General features: G+C 39.9%; 1 protein-coding gene and 8 non-coding genes across 9 annotated transcripts; 5 read left to right on the top strand and 4 right to left on the bottom strand.

The window, feature by feature from the left end:
* Nucleotides 1-7,746: 7,746 nt before the first annotated feature.
* On the bottom strand, nucleotides 7,747-10,704 carry LOC124199642 (bromodomain-containing protein DDB_G0280777-like). Its single transcript, XM_046595550.1, has one exon. The coding sequence runs from the start codon at nucleotides 10,702-10,704 to the stop codon at nucleotides 7,747-7,749; it is 2,958 nt and encodes a 985-aa protein (XP_046451506.1).
* A 1,168-nt stretch (nucleotides 10,705-11,872) lies between these two features.
* Nucleotides 11,873-11,991, top strand: Trnal-caa. The gene is made up of 2 exons: nucleotides 11,873-11,910; nucleotides 11,947-11,991. It is a non-coding gene; the product is annotated as a tRNA-Leu (tRNA).
* A 615-nt stretch (nucleotides 11,992-12,606) lies between these two features.
* Nucleotides 12,607-12,678, bottom strand: Trnae-cuc. The gene has a single exon. It is a non-coding gene; the product is annotated as a tRNA-Glu (tRNA).
* A 350-nt stretch (nucleotides 12,679-13,028) lies between these two features.
* On the top strand, nucleotides 13,029-13,147 carry Trnal-caa. The gene is made up of 2 exons: nucleotides 13,029-13,066; nucleotides 13,103-13,147. It is a non-coding gene; the product is annotated as a tRNA-Leu (tRNA).
* A 185-nt stretch (nucleotides 13,148-13,332) lies between these two features.
* Nucleotides 13,333-13,404, top strand: Trnag-ucc. The gene has a single exon. It is a non-coding gene; the product is annotated as a tRNA-Gly (tRNA).
* A 358-nt stretch (nucleotides 13,405-13,762) lies between these two features.
* Nucleotides 13,763-13,834, bottom strand: Trnae-cuc. Its single transcript has one exon. It is a non-coding gene; the product is annotated as a tRNA-Glu (tRNA).
* A 654-nt stretch (nucleotides 13,835-14,488) lies between these two features.
* Trnag-ucc lies at nucleotides 14,489-14,560 on the top strand. Its single transcript has one exon. It is a non-coding gene; the product is annotated as a tRNA-Gly (tRNA).
* A 358-nt stretch (nucleotides 14,561-14,918) lies between these two features.
* On the bottom strand, nucleotides 14,919-14,990 carry Trnae-cuc. Its single transcript has one exon. It is a non-coding gene; the product is annotated as a tRNA-Glu (tRNA).
* A 350-nt stretch (nucleotides 14,991-15,340) lies between these two features.
* Trnal-caa lies at nucleotides 15,341-15,459 on the top strand. The gene is made up of 2 exons: nucleotides 15,341-15,378; nucleotides 15,415-15,459. It is a non-coding gene; the product is annotated as a tRNA-Leu (tRNA).
* The last annotated feature ends 428 nt before the right edge of the window (nucleotides 15,460-15,887 follow it).

Here is a 15,887-nt window from a genome sequence, read left to right as displayed (position 1 = left end):
TTTGTCCAAATCCTTGTATTCTGCTACAAACGGGCAGGCCTAGAGCTGCTGCGGCTAGGATGCCGTTAGTTTGGGATAGGATTATTGCTTGGATTTTCTTTATATTTGAAAGTTGACAATACATTTCTCGTATTTCCTTGGCTAATCTATTTTCGTGTTCTGTTTCAATTCGTTGTTTGTACTGTTCATGCATTTTTCCGATTTGAAATTGCAAAATTTGGTTAAATTCTTGGATGTCCTTTGGCAAGGACGTCAATTTTTCTGTGCTGTCGTCTGCTTGGTTGTCTGAGTCGTTATTATCAGCCGTTTCGGTTCCTGCTGGCGTATTTGAGGTGTCGGTTTCATTCGTTTTTGATTTTTCCGTCGGCTTTTCAACTGTAGTATTGGTAGGATTTTTAGGTGGGTCTACTTGTTTTTCTGTGGATGAATTTTTCTCTCGTGGTCGAATCGTCGATGTTGTCAATGGTGCTACTGTCGTTGGTTTCGCCGGGGGTGATGTCATGTTTTTTTCTGTGGATGAATTTTTCTCTAGTTGTCGAATCGTTGATGTTGTCGATGGTGCTACTGTCGTTGGTTTCGCCGGGGGTGATGTCATGTTCACCTTCGGAGGTTCCGTCGGTTTTTTATCAAGTATTTGATTTTCTATTTGTATCGCTTTTGTGAGTGGCGATGTTACATTTTTCATTGGTTCCTTTATTGTACTGTTTGCTATTTTTATTGGCGATGTAGGTTTAGTGGTAGGCTTAGTTGTAGTGGTAGGTTTAGTGGTAGTGGTAGTGGTTGTTTTAGGGGTAGTGGTAGTAGGTTTTGGGTAGTGATAGTAGTTGTTTTAGGGGTGGGTGGTTTGACACCAGTTGTGGCTGTCGTTGCCTTTGCTGTTGCGTTTACTGATATCGGCTTTGCAGCTGGTGAAGGTGATTGATTTATGTTGGACGCGTTGGATTGTCGGATTGTCTGATTGGAATTTTCGGTTGGAATTTTGTTGGTTTGAACTTTGTCCTCCGTGTCACGTCGTATTATAGGTGGCAGTTTATCCAATGGTTTGTCATTTAATTGTTGTTCTGTATGCCAAGCTATAATAGCTGCGGCGGACAAGGTTTTTGTTTGATGTGGGTTTTTATATTCAAAAGAAAAATGCTGACGTCGTATTCTGTCGTGACAGTGGCCTAGGCCTAGTCTCCCATTTCTGGTTGTTAGGCACTTTCGATTCGTTCCAGGTGTTTCTAGGCCGGTTCTGTCTGAAGCCATAAACTGTCCGGTGTGGTCAAAAGTTCCCCAGATTGAACTGGTGTCTGCACAATGTTCTAGGGTTAACATAGTGCTGTTCGCCTTTATGCAGTTGTTTGTGTTAAATGGTCGAATTGTGAAATCTGATGCGTATTCCAGAGCTTGTCCAGTGGTCGCGGCGTTGCTACAGTTTGCTACAGATGTCTGGGTTTGAACTAACGGGTCGTTGCTGGTGATATATTTTCTCAAACTTTCTTGACAACGAACCCAATTTTGGTCACATGTCTCCAATGTTAGGGGGTTCCCTAGTCCGTGATACGTTATGCATTTCTTGTTTTTGTCTTCTCCTGTTTGCAATAGTCCCCAGTTGATAAGGTCCCATACGATGTTTCCTTGTCCTTGGTTGACCTTAAGTAGTCCTCCAAAAATTGGTGAATTAATAGTAGTGGTCACTGCTCTCCGTTGTTCTAGGCGGAATGTTTCCATTTCGTCTAGCGTTGTGTCGGGGAAATTTTCGATAATGTCCGGGTTTACGTTAATCTGTTCGAAGACCCACTGTTGCGCTGTTAATATTTCTTGACCCTGACTACAAGCAGTCAAGATCAAGGACATTTCAATCTTGTTGATAAGTTCGATTGCTGTCAGGCACAAATGGTTTTCTTCACAGATTATTTGATTCGTTTGTTGGTCGTAAATCCAGTGTGACATCTTTTCGGTGCAGTTTTTGAACGATATAAAAGAATTGTTTAATGCTACCATGCAAAAGGGTGTTTGTTTGATGCGTATGGTGTAGTCTACTATATATTCGAAATGTTGTCCGTCTGGTAATGGCTTGGTTGGATCCATAACACTATATAGCTCTATTCCTCTTGCTGGTCTGTTTAAATCATATGTTATGAATACTTGGACTTCTTTTTTAATTTTGGTTTTGTCTTGGCTGGGTATCATCCTGGGTGTGCCAAGTTGTAGCGTTCCCCATGCATAAGATATGCTATAGAGGCGCTTTCCGGCAGCTGCTTCCTCGTCGTCGTGTGTCAAGAGGAATTTGATTTCTGAATTTATCGACTTCCTTATTCGGTGTTCGGGTGACTCTGTCCATTCCTTTACTTGCAGTAGTGTTCGGCATAGCGATGATTTCGTGTTGTTTGAAATTTTACATGGTACAAATACGTTTGCATAGATACGAAAAAGCATTTTGTTTGTGGTGTCTGGGAATGACAAAAATGTTTTTGGTACGCCTTCAACTGCAAATATAGGGTGTTTTGGTTCACTAGCGTCTGGATTGTTGAAGAATGTTATTTCTATTTGACGCGTATTATCTATGAGGCGGCTGATGTTATTCTTTTCGCTAGTTTGTGTAAATTCCACATAAGCCGTTCCATGTAAGAGTGTTGTGGTTCCAGCATCGGTGTGTTTCAATTCACCCCATACTATGGTGTTGTGATTATGTGTGAATTGTCGGTCTGCATGGGTTGCATTAAGCATTCCGAAAGGGCTCTCGATCGGTCCTTCTTGTGTTTCTTGTCTAAGTGTGATTTCTTCTGCTAGGCAATTTAGGACGTGATATTCTCTGGTAGCATACCATTTTCCTTCTCCGACGGGTGAAGAGGTGAAGCTTAGACTTGTCGCGCCGGATTGCATAGCGTTTTCTCCACATTTTCGATTATTTACCATCTCCCAACATTCTAATGGGCTTACTAGGTGTGTTTCTTGGTTATAAGTTGTATCATAGGATCCTATCCAAAAAGATCCAACGATCTTCTTCGATTTGATCCATTGTTTGCAAGACCATCCTTTCCAGGTTGTGGTTGGTTGTTGTTTGGTCACCAGCGTATAATTGGTGTCAAAGCGCCGGTGGTGCTGGGTGGCTGCTTTGTTTGGTTGGCAATAATAAGGTCGATTGACGTCTAGTATTCCTCGAGTTTTGGCTTTGTTGCAATCGCAGACAGGCATATACAGATTACTAACGGTTTGTACGGTGATTATTATGCAGATGAGTCCGGTTATATGAATGGCCATCTGTTTAGAAATAAGGTAAATATTTACAGGGATGTTCCGTTTTTTTTTTGTTTTAAAATCGTTGTCGTAAGTTGTATCTGGTCTGTTGTGAGTATGCTCTGTCATGTGGGCGGTGGCGAGGAAGGTAGTGCTCGTCATGATGTGATGTCCCGTCTTGCCGTTGGTTGTCACGGTAGGAATGGTATGGTTTTTTGGCTACAGGTATATGATAAACAAATTGTCCGTCTCCGTTTCTGGTCACTGCAATGTCTGGTGTGTCTCTTTTGGGGATGACTGGAGTGCATATGTTATCGGAATCTGTGTCATAAGAATAATGGATTTGTGAATATCGAGCCTGTGATCTTGTTGCTCTTGTATTGGGGTAATTTTGTCGGTTTGTATCGTTCCTTCGCGGCAGCATGTGAGCGTAGTTAGGTGTGAAGTCAGCGTCTCTTCGTGATGAATCGCGGCGTATGGTATTTGGGTGAGGCTGGGTTCTTCGGTTTGGATAGGTGGTAGGATTTGGTTTAGGAATTGGTCTAGGGTTTGGTTTAGGGTGAATAAGTATGTTTTTCCTAGGCCGACCTCGTCCTCGCTTTACTGGCTGGTTGCATTGAGATGATTTGTCCTGGTGTTGTGCTCCTACTGCGATATTTTGTCCTTTTTCTTCTGCTTTTACCGGTTGAGTCATTCTTTCTCTCTGTATCTCTGCTGGGATTTCGGGTACTCGTTCAGTGTATGGTTTTAATCGGTTGCTGTGAACTACGACCGGTTTCTGCTTTGTCTTTGGGTAGCTTTCGATCTCGTAATTGATGTTGGAATAACTTTTAGTAATTATGAACGGTCCGTTCCATCGATTTATGAATTTTCCTGCTGATGGTGGTGCTCGCAATAGCACTTTTTCTCCAACGGTATATTTACTGGTCTTTGATCCTTTGTCGTAATTTTCTTTTTGTTTTGTCTGTGCTTTAAATAGGTGTTCTCTTGCAAGTTTCTTAGCGTTTTCCCATTTCTCAGCATACACATTATGGTCGTCGTATCTCGTGTTGTATCGAGGGTTAATTGTTATATCGTTTGGTAAGAGGGGTGCTCTACCAAAGAACAAGTAGAATGGGCATTCTTTCAATGTTGATTGGATGGCGGTATTATATGCAAAGGTGACAAAAGGCAAATATTTGTCCCATTCTTCCGGTTCTTTATTTACGTAACATGCAAGCATGTCGCAGAGTGTCCTGTTGAATCGTTCAACCAGGCCATCTGTCTGTGGGTGGTATGATGTTGTTCTCATTTGCTTGATTTTAAAAAGTACACATATCTCGTTTACTAGTATTGATAAAAAATTGGTTCCTCTATCTGTTAGTACGGCTTGGGGTGCACCGTATTTGGTTATAAGTTTATCTACGAGGCATCTTGCTATTGTTGGCGCTGTTTGATTCTTCATAGGGATGGTAAAAACAAATCGGCTTGCATAGTCTGATATTACTAATATGTATCGGTAACCTTTGTTACTTTCTTGGATCGGTCCTACTACATCCATTGCAATTCTCTCCCAGACCGCGACAACGGGTGGAAGGGGTTGCAAAGGTGCTTTAGTAGCTCCAAATGATTTCCTACGAGCACACATTAAACAGCTGTTGACATGTAGTACTACGTGTTGTTTCATTTGGGGCCATTTGTATTGTCTCTTTATTTTGGCTAAGGTTTTTGCTATACCTAAATGTCCTGCTAACATGTGATCGTGGTTTTCCTCTAAAATTTCCTTCACTTTAACAAGTGGCACAATTAATCTGTCGTTTATGTCAATAATTTCTCCTTTTTCGTTTAATCTATATCGCTTTATTTTCGTTTGAACCCCTCCTATCGTATCGGCCTTGTTTCTTAAATTTGTATCTATTTTCTTTCTTTCGTCTTTATATTCTTCTTTTACGTTATCTCGGCTTGTATTCTTTCTATCATCTTTACTTTCTTCTTTTACGTTGTCTCGGCTTGTATCTATATATGTATCCGTATCTATTTTGTCTAATATTGTTCTACAATATTTATCTGCTCGTTGTAGCTTAGCCCATTCACTGATTTCTGCCTTCGTCGTAGTATCTGTACGGGGTTTTTCTGGATGCGGTGTGAAAGTTACTGTCGCAACCATGATCGGTGGTGTTTGATCAGGCGGCTTCGGAATGCGACTCAGGCCGTCAGCATTTTGGTGTGACTTCCCAGGTCGGTAGCCGATCACCATATCGTATTCCTGGAGTTTAAGCGCCCATCTATGGAGTCTTCCAGCCGGTTCCTTTTTCTCCATCAACCACTGTAGGGGACTGTGGTCGGTGAATACAGTAAATTTTCTCCCGTACAAATATACTCTGAAGGCATGGATCGCGTGAATGATGGCGTGACACTCTCTTTCAGTTGTCGATCGTTCTGCTTCTTTTTTCTTTAAGTGCTTCGACGTATATGCTATAACGACTTCTCTGTCGCCTATCTTTTGGGTACTCGCTTCGTCGGTCCCATCTGTATTTTCTGAGGGAGGATAAGGTTGTATTTGTGCCAACACTGCCCCTATGCCATATCCTGATGCATCAGTATAGATGATAAATTCGCGCGTGAAATCTGGATAGCTCAGGATAGGCCTAGAAACTAGGCGCTGTTTTATACAATTAAAGGCGTCCCTTTCCTCTTCCTCCCATTTCCATATTGCTGTCTTTTTCTGTAGTGCCGTTAGGGGGTGTGCTATTTCCGCAAAAGCACGGACGAATTTTCGGTAGTAGCTTGCAAAACCTATGAATGATCCTAATTCTTTTGTATTAGTCGGTACCGGATAATTTTTTACGCATTCGATTTGTTTATGATTTGGGGTTATGCCCTCTCTTGAGCAAGTGTATCCCAGGTATTCGATTTCTTTTTTGAAAAATTCACATTTTTTACGATTCAACCGCATCCCAGCATCCGCAAGCAACGAGAAAACTTCAGCTAGATGTTTAAGGTGGTCTTCAAAAGTTTTACTATAGATAATGATGTCGTCTAGGTAGACCACAACACACTTGTACAGTATTGTTCGAAAAATATTATTCATAGCTCGCTGAAATGTACTCGGTGCGTTTGTCAAACCGAAAGGCATGCGATTGAATTCAAACAGTCCTAATTCACAAATGAAAGCTGTTTTATGTTTATCAGCTTCGTCTATTTCTATTTGCCAATATCCACTAATAAGGTCTAACGTGGAAAAGTAACGGGCTCCGTACAATGCTTCGATTGTGTCGTCGATGCGAGGCAATGGAAACTTATCTTTGATGGTTATGTTATTCAACCAACGATAATCGATGCAAAGTCTTAGGCTTCCGTCTTTCTTTAACGTCATAACGATAGCTGCGGCGTAAGGGCTAGAACTTACTCGTATGATCTTATTTTCTATCATGTTGTATAATTGCTTCCAGACTTGTGGTCGTAATGCTTCGGGTGTACGTCTTTGTCTCATACTAACCGGTGGGTTATTTCCTGTATTGATATGGTGTTTGACGTCAATAGCCAATCCTAATTCTGAGTCTTTATCGGAGAAAAGTTTTTCGTGTTTGTCAAGTACGTCTAGTACGATTTTCATTTGTTCCGTGTTTAGGTGTTTAAGGTCAAATTCTACCTTTTCTACTGAGGTTGTAATTGCTTTGTTATTTATGTCAAATTGCCGGAATGGTTCTAAATTAATATGGTCTCTTTCGCTCAATGGTATATCGTACGGGTCAGTGTCTGCTGGGTTACTTTTTATATCGGCTTCGTTGATGGTTATAGACTCACTGGGGGTATTTATTTCTGGTTCAATTTTTATTTTGGAATACGGGACACTTGTGGCGTTGTTCGCAAGTGCCCTATCGAGCGAGTCGGGGCCATTAAAGTAACCAAATGTTTGCTGGTTGGGACTTGGGTTTGTGTTAGGTCCAGAAGCGGGTACTACTTGATATGGATGTGACGATATGCGATTAAGTATGGGGGTTTCGTCATATGGCAATATTTTTTCATATGGGGTTAATGGGATGTCGCAATTTGTTTCGCCAATCGTTAAGCTATATATGGGGCAATCGGTCTGTAACATTTGCGTATTATGTGCGTGGTCGTAATGAATTTCCCTATTTTTAGTATTAACTTTTACATTATGTGTTGAAAGAAAATCTATTCCTAGGATACAGTCTTCTTGCAGAGCTTCCATAACGTAGACGTAGTGAAGAAAAGTGTGATCCTTATTGATTGTAACCGGAAATTCAAATTTGCCAAGAGCACGCAATACTTGTCCTGATACAATCTTTATTACTGGGGGGTTTTCATTGTTAAGTAATTTTTTTATATTTTTATCTCGGAGTCGAAATAGGACTTCCGAAGAAAGTAGACTGGCGGCAGCGCCAGTGTCTATCAATCCTTTTGCTTGTATATCAAAGATTAAAATGGGGATTCTAAGGAGTGGGGGTATTATGGTTGGGACAGGCGGTGTCAGATTATGGAGGGCTAAGAGAGAGTTTATTGCTATATTTTCCCAGTTAGCTAATTGCGACGTGACGGGTCGTTGACACGAGCCATATCCGTCCAACATTCTCGAGCGATATGTCCTCTTTTATTGCAGTTATAGCACACAATATCTCTCGGGGCTGATTGCTGGTTAGGGGGTGGTGATCTATTACTATATGCGTTATTGTTTTGTACTGTGGGCCACGCTCGTGGTGCGCTGTTGTACCCGTTGCGTTGGTTATTGTAATTAGGGTTTGGGCGAAATCCTCTATTGTTATTGTTAAATCTCGGGTTAAAATTATTAGGTCTACGGGGGTCTCTGAAGCTGTTATTTTGGTATCTCTGTTCGTTTCTTCCCGAGTACGACCGTCTGTCGTTTGGGTAGTTGTCCCTATTGCCTGCTGGACTCTGTTCCCTGCTACGGGAGTAGCTGTTATCTCTCCCACGATTATATCCTGGATTACGGTTTTCTTGGTTTCTGGTGTTTGTTTGTCCCTGTGGGGATCTGTTGAAGTGTACTCTTGAGTCGTCTTGTCTCGGACGTCGGTCCGCGGATTCTGCTCGTCTAGAACCGTATTGGTCCACTGCGCCAATAGTGGCAATATTTTCCTGTGAGGATTGTCGTCTTTTAGTTATATTTCCTAACTCTGTCAATTCTTTCTTAATTATTTCAAGCTCCACTTTTTGCTGTGTTATTTCGTCATCCTGTTGTTTTTCGTGATGCGTAATACCAGCGATAACTGCCGTTATCTCTTTATCCTCATTAGTTTCTTTATTTTGCAAAATTTGTTCCGAAATAAATAGTTGTTTACATAACTGATCGAAATCATTAAAATCCTCTGGCATTCGTAAATACAATTCGGCTTTTACTTTGGGTAATATTCCTTGGAGTAAAGTTTTGATTTTAATGTCGTCTCGCATCTTCTTAACTGTACTGAGGAGTGCATCTTCTACGTCTGTTTTGTTTTTCTCGTCTAATTTATCTAATTTTCCTTCTAGGCTGTCGTAAAGGCTAGTTAGCCTGGATACAAATGTCCTACAATTCTCCTCGGGCTTTTGCTTCATTCGATTGAATTTCTTTCTAAGGGCTGCTAGGTCGTATGAATCTTGAAATCTTTCTATTATTTCGCATTTCCAGTCGACATAATTAATAAAGTCGCCTTGCTCTTCCGCATAATTATCGTGCCATTCTAAAGCTTCTCCTTTGAGGCGGTCTGAAAAGAAACGTATCTTTTGGTCGTCGTCCCAGTCATTATTTCTCGCTACGTGTTCTGCTGTTTTTAACCATTCGGTGATTAATTTGTCGGTACTTTTTCCCTTAAAAGTTGGAATTGATTTTTTGTCTTCTCGTGAGAAGAGTTCGCCTAATACTTTTACTATAGGTTTTGTTACATTATCTAATATAGTGGTATCCTGTGGGGGTGTAAGTGTTGTTTTGTTTGCATCATCGTCTCCATTTTGACTTGCTCCTGCACCTGCTCCCATGTTTGAAATACTGACTCTGCGGTTCTTTTTTAGGGTCGTATTACGTTTTTGTAGTTTAAAGATTGTCGTCGCTTGGCTATTATTTTGTGCTGTAAGGTTATCTATGATTTCTTGTAGGTTTTTAATGATATCTGCTTTTTCTGTATCGAGTTCAGTGAATAATGATTTATCTAATGAGTCTCGTCCTGTGAAGCTTTGTAATTCGTCTATAAATTTGGTTGTCTCGAAGGTTTTTTCTGCGATCTCCTGAAAATTCCTTTCGTACTGATCTTCGGCGTCGTGATAAGCTTTTTCCCTTTCTTTTAAATCTTTATTGCGTTCCTCAAGATTGGATATCCTATTTTCTAGCTGATCTTTATCGTCTTTTAAGTCTATTATTTCTTCTTCGTATTTTTTAATTTGCAATGTGGCGGTAACGTAATTACTATGGTTTTTATTTTTCGTTTGCGTAATCTGAGTAATTAGTTGTTTTCCTAATTCGTTTTCAAGTTTGAGTGCGGTGATTTGACTGTTGAGGGTTTCTATCTGTTTTTGGCCTGCGGTTAAATTGTTTTCTAATTCTTCCTTTTCAGATTCGAGTGTATTATTGGCTTCTAAGCTATTTGCTTCTACTACGGAAATGTGTTTCTCTTTTATATCTAATGCTTTCTTAAGTTGAAATTCGTTATCTTTCGCAGTCGTGTTTTCGAATTCTAGTAATTTTATTTTATTTTCGAGGTCTTTTACTATTTGGTTGCCGTCAGTGTTATAATTCTCTGCTTCTCTAAGTTGCTGTTGCAATGTTTCTACGTGATTTTGGGAATCGTCTAAAAGTTTTAAATTAGTGGCGTTATCTTTTTTAAGTTGGTCTAATTTATTGATATCTTCTCGTTGCTCTTTAAGTTTTTCTTCAGCGGCTTTCCACTTTTTATCTACTTTCTCTTTTTCTTTAATTAATTCAGTATGGGTTTTTCGGAGTCCGGCTTGTTGTAAGAGGGCTTCTCTGGTTAGTACCGTAATTAATTCTGTGTTAAATTCGCGTTGTTTTCCGTGAACGATCTGTAATTGTTGTACCAGGGGGTTTACACTGTTTACGTCTCCTCTCAGTAACACAATATAATCTTTTAGCCTCTTAGTTGTTTCCCTTATAGTGTCTGGAGTTACTGTGGTCTCGAGTTTGTCCTTAACGATAAGATAGACGTATTGATTTAAAATGTTATTAGTAGCCTTATGTGTTTTCTTTTTCTCCTCTTCCAATTGTAAAATTAGCTTGCGTACGGATGATGTGTGGTGGGGTCTACTTGTTTCGGTTAAGTAAGAAGATTCGATTTCTACTGATGCCTTCCAATTTGTTAGGAAATTGTCTCGGGCTGTATTAACCGTAGGGTCTGATATTGGGGTACTTGGGGAATGTTCGAAAGTTTCTAATGGTGAATGTGTGGAAGGTAGGTTTTCGTCTGATAGATTAGGGTATAGGGAGGTAAAGAAAGAGTTGAGAGAAGTCTCAGGATTGCTCAAAGAATCAGGCATCCGCTTACCTCCAAAAAGATGTTAGGAGTTCCACTCGTTGTTCACAAGTACACAAACGCACTAAAAAATACAGGCAGCAAGAAAGTCTCTACTGTAAGTCTCGTATGAGTCTCGTTGGGACCTCCAATTGTAGAGTGCTTTCTTATGCCATGTATTCAACAGTACACACGATCATACAAGTACACAACACAAAGTATGAGAAGGGTTATCTTACTTCTGGAGCTGGAGCTGGAGCTTGAAGGAGAGCTGAGAGAACTCTAACTTACTGCTACAGATTGGGGAGTATTTATACGGGTTGTGCACGGTATGATCATGGGTCTGATGAGTGACAAGCGCGGGTGTGTAACATAATTAATAAACGTGAATGACAGATGAGAATTGGGTTTGCTCTTGCTGTCAATCTTCCCGCTGTCAGTTCGCGCTCCGTCCCCGGGCTATTTTGGCTCATTACACAAGCAATTGACCCGAGTTCGATTCTCGGCCATCGCAGTTTAGCAATCTTGCTATTTCTTAGCAGACTAGTCAACCTACGGAATTGGAGTCAATTTACACAAATATTACTCTTTAGGTAAAATATAGTTGTTCATTTCTTTTTCGTTCACACATGAATAATTGACATAGATGTAATTTCTTATTTCTTGGCGATATTTCTTGCAAAGAAACCATTTTATGATGGAGTCTCGATGGAAACATGCCATGTATTTGACAAAAATGGCCAAAACTTGCAAAATTTTCCAGTTCCTCTTTTCCCATACCGGGAATTTAACCCGGGCCTCCTGGGTGAGAGCCAGGTATCCTAACCACTAGACAATATGGGATTAAATCGCTTGAAAAATACATATTCCAAATCAATACAACATAATACAATTGTTGTCCTGGTATAAACAGCCTAGGGCAAGGAACTCTTGGATAAGTTAGAAGAGTTTAAATCCCACATCTGTAATGCAAAGAAATTTAGCTAGATCTGATGAGGTCAGGATGGCCAAGCGCTCTAAGGCACCAGACTCAAGAAAATACATATTCAAAAAAAATACATATTCAAACGCAATACAACGTAATACAATTGTTGACCTGGTATAAATCGCCTATGGCAAGGAACTCTTGAATGAGTTAGAAGAGTTTTAATGTTACATCTGTTGGGCAAAGGAATTTAGGTACACCTGATGTAGTCAGGATGGCCGAGCGGTCTAAGGCGCCAGACTCAAGGACATAAACCTTGCTTCAATAAAAGAAGTTGCAGTATTCTGGTCTTCAATGAAGGCGTGGGTTCAAATCCCACTCCTGACAAACATATAAATATCTGAATACACATGATCATCGCATTGCAACATAATTAGAGAGGATGCTTTGATATAGTGATAGAGAATGCTTAATGTACCACGATACAACGTCACCAAGTGGTAATACTGGTCGATGTTCTGTAATTATAAAAGATGTGACAATACAGAAATCATGACGCTAACTCACGTCAAGCGATGGTGGTATAGTGGTTAGCATAGTTGCCTTCCAAGCAATTGACCCGAGTTCGATTCTCGGCCATCGTAGTTTAGCAATCTTGCTATTTCTTAGCAGACTAGTCAACCTACGGAATTGGAGTCAATTTACACAAATGTTACTCTTTAGGTAAAATATAGTTGTTCATTTCTTTTTCGTTCACACATGAATAATTGACATAGATGTAATTTCTTATTCCTTGGCGATATTTCTTGCAAAGAAACCATTTTATGATGGAGTCTCGATGGAAACATGCCGATGTACTTAGTATATCCAATGTACTAGAAAGATTTTGGCTCGTATGTATGTAAGTTAAGCCGATTGCAATAGTTCTGGAAACGCAGAAACTGTTTGCCAGATGTATTTGACAAAAATGGCCAAAACTTGCAAAATATTCCAGTTCCTCTTTTCCCATACCGGGAATTGAACCCGGGCCTCCTGGGTGAGAGCCAGGTATCCTAACCACTAGACAATATGGGAGTAAATCGCTTGAAAAATACATATTCCAAATCAATACAACATAATACAATTGTTGTCCTGGTATAAACAGCCTAGGGCAAGGAACTCTTGGATAAGTTAGAAGAGTTTAAATCCCACATCTGTAATGCAAAGAAATTTAGCTAGATCTGATGAGGTCAGGATGGCCGAGCGCTCTAAGGCACCAGACTCAAGAAAATACATATTCAAAAAAAATACATATTCAAACGCAATACAACGTAATACAATTGTTGACCTGGTATAAATCGCCTATGGCAAGGAACTCTTGAATGAGTTAGAAGAGTTTTAATGTCACATCTGTTGGGCAAAGGAATTTAGGTACACCTGATGTGGTCAGGATGGCCGAGCGGTCTAAGGCGCCAGACTCAAGGACATAAACCTTGCTTCAATAAAAGAAGTTGCAGTATTCTGGTCTTCAATGAAGGCGTGGGTTCAAATCCCACTCCTGACAAACATATAAATATCTGAATACACATGATCATCGCATTGCAACATAATTAGAGAGGTTGTTTTGATATAGTGATAGAGAATGCTTAATGTACCACGATACAAGGTCACCAAGTGGTAATACTGGTCGATGTTCTGTAATTTAAAAAGATGTGACAATACGGAAATCATGACGCTAACTTACGTCAAGCGATGGTGGTATAGTGGTTAGCATAGTTGCCTTCCAAGCAATTGACCCGAGTTCGATTCTCGGCCATCGTAGTTTAGCAATCTTGCTATTTCTTAGCAGACTAGTCAACCTACGGAATTGAAGTCAATATACACAAATGTTACTCTTTAGGTAAAATATAGTTGTTCATTTCTTTTTCGTTCACACATGAATAATTGACATAGATGTAATTTCTTATTCCTTGGCGATATTTCTTGCAAAGAAACCATTTTATGATGGAGTCTCGATGGAAACATGCCGATGTACTTAGTATATCCAATGTACTAGAAAGATTTTGGCTCGTATGTATGTAAGTTAAGCCGATTGCAATAGTTCTGGAAACGCAGAAACTGTTTGCCAGATGTATTTGACAAAAATGGCCAAAACTTGCAAAATATTCCAGTTCCTCTTTTCCCATACCGGGAATTGAACCCGGGCCTCCTGGGTGAGAGCCAGGTATCCTAACCACTAGACAATATGGGAGTAAATCGCTTGAAAAATACATATTCCAAATCAATACAACATAATACAATTGTTGTCCTGGTATAAACAGCCTAGGGCAAGGAACTCTTGGATAAGTTAGAAGAGTTTAAATCCCACATCTGTAATGCAAAGAAATTTAGCTAGATCTGATGAGGTCAGGATGGCCGAGCGCTCTAAGGCACCAGACTCAAGAAAATACATATTCAAAAAAAATACATATTCAAACGCAATACAACGTAATACAATTGTTGACCTGGTATAAATCGCCTATGGCAAGGAACTCTTGAATGAGTTAGAAGAGTTTTAATGTCACATCTGTTGGGCAAAGGAATTTAGGTACACCTGATGTGGTCAGGATGGCCGAGCGGTCTAAGGCGCCAGACTCAAGGACATAAACCTTGCTTCAATAAAAGAAGTTGCAGTATTCTGGTCTTCAATGAAGGCGTGGGTTCAAATCCCACTCCTGAAAAACATATAAATATCTGAATACACATGATCATCGCATTGCAACATAATTAGAGAGGTTGTTTTGATATAGTGATAGAGAATGCTTAATGTACCACGATACAAGGTCACCAAGTGGTAATACTGGTCGATGTTCTGTAATTTAAAAAGATGTGACAATACGGAAATCATGACGCTAACTTACGTCAAGCGATGGTGGTATAGTGGTTAGCATAGTTGCCTTCCAAGCAATTGACCCGAGTTCGATTCTCGGCCATCGTAGTTTAGCAATCTTGCTATTTCTTAGCAGACTAGTCAACCTACGGAATTGAAGTCAATATACACAAATGTTACTCTTTAGGTAAAATATAGTTGTTCATTTCTTTTTCGTTCACACATGAATAATTGACAAAGATGTAATTTCTTATTCCTTGGCGATATTTCTTGCAAAGAAACCATTTTATGATGGAGTCTCGATGGAAACATGCCGATGTACTTAGTATATCCAATGTACTAGAAAGATTTTGGCTCGTATGTATGTAAGTTAAGCCGATTGCAATAGTTCTGGAAACGCAGAAACTGTTTGCCAGATGTATTTGACAAAAATGGCCAAAACTTGCAAAATATTCCAGTTCCTCTTTTCCCATACCGGGAATTGAACCCGGGCCTCCTGGGTGAGAGCCAGGTATCCTAACCACTAGACAATATGGGAGTAAATCGCTTGAAAAATACATATTCCAAATCAATACAACATAATACAATTGTTGTCCTGGTATAAACAGCCTAGGGCAAGGAACTCTTGGATAAGTTAGAAGAGTTTAAATCCCACATCTGTAATGCAAAGAAATTTAGCTAGATCTGATGAGGTCAGGATGGCCGAGCGCTCTAAGGCACCAGACTCAAGAAAATACATATTCAAAAAAAATACATATTCAAACGCAATACAACGTAATACAATTGTTGACCTGGTATAAATCGCCTATGGCAAGGAACTCTTGAATGAGTTAGAAGAGTTTTAATGTCACATCTGTTGGGCAAAGGAATTTAGGTACACCTGATGTGGTCAGGATGGCCGAGCGGTCTAAGGCGCCAGACTCAAGGACATAAACCTTGCTTCAATAAAAGAAGTTGCAGTATTCTGGTCTTCAATGAAGGCGTGGGTTCAAATCCCACTCCTGACAAACATATAAATATCTGAATACACATGATCATCGCATTGCAACATAATTAGAGAGGTTGTGTTGATATAGTGATAGAGAATGCTTAATGTACCACGATACAAGGTCACCAAGTGGTAATACTGGTCGATGTTCTGTAATTTAAAAAGATGTGACAATGACGCTAACTTACGTCAAGCGATGGTGGTATAGTGGTTAGCTTAGTTGCCTTCCAAGCAATTGACCCGAGTTCGATTCTCGGCCATCGTAGTTTAGCAATCTTGCTATTTCTTAGCAGACTAGTCAACCTACGGAATTGAAGTCAATATACACAAATGTTACTCTTTAGGTAAAATATAGTTGTTCATTTCTTTTTCGTTCACACATGAATAATTGACATAGATGTAATTTCTTATTCCTTGGCGATATTTCTTGCAAAGAAACCATTTTAT

The sequence above is a fragment of the Daphnia pulex genome, chromosome 8 (assembly GCF_021134715.1).
Source record: "Daphnia pulex isolate KAP4 chromosome 8, ASM2113471v1".
NCBI lineage: Eukaryota > Metazoa > Arthropoda > Branchiopoda > Diplostraca > Daphniidae > Daphnia > Daphnia pulex.
Note: the sequence above shows the minus strand (reverse complement) of the source record. Positions and strands in the feature narration are given on the sequence as shown.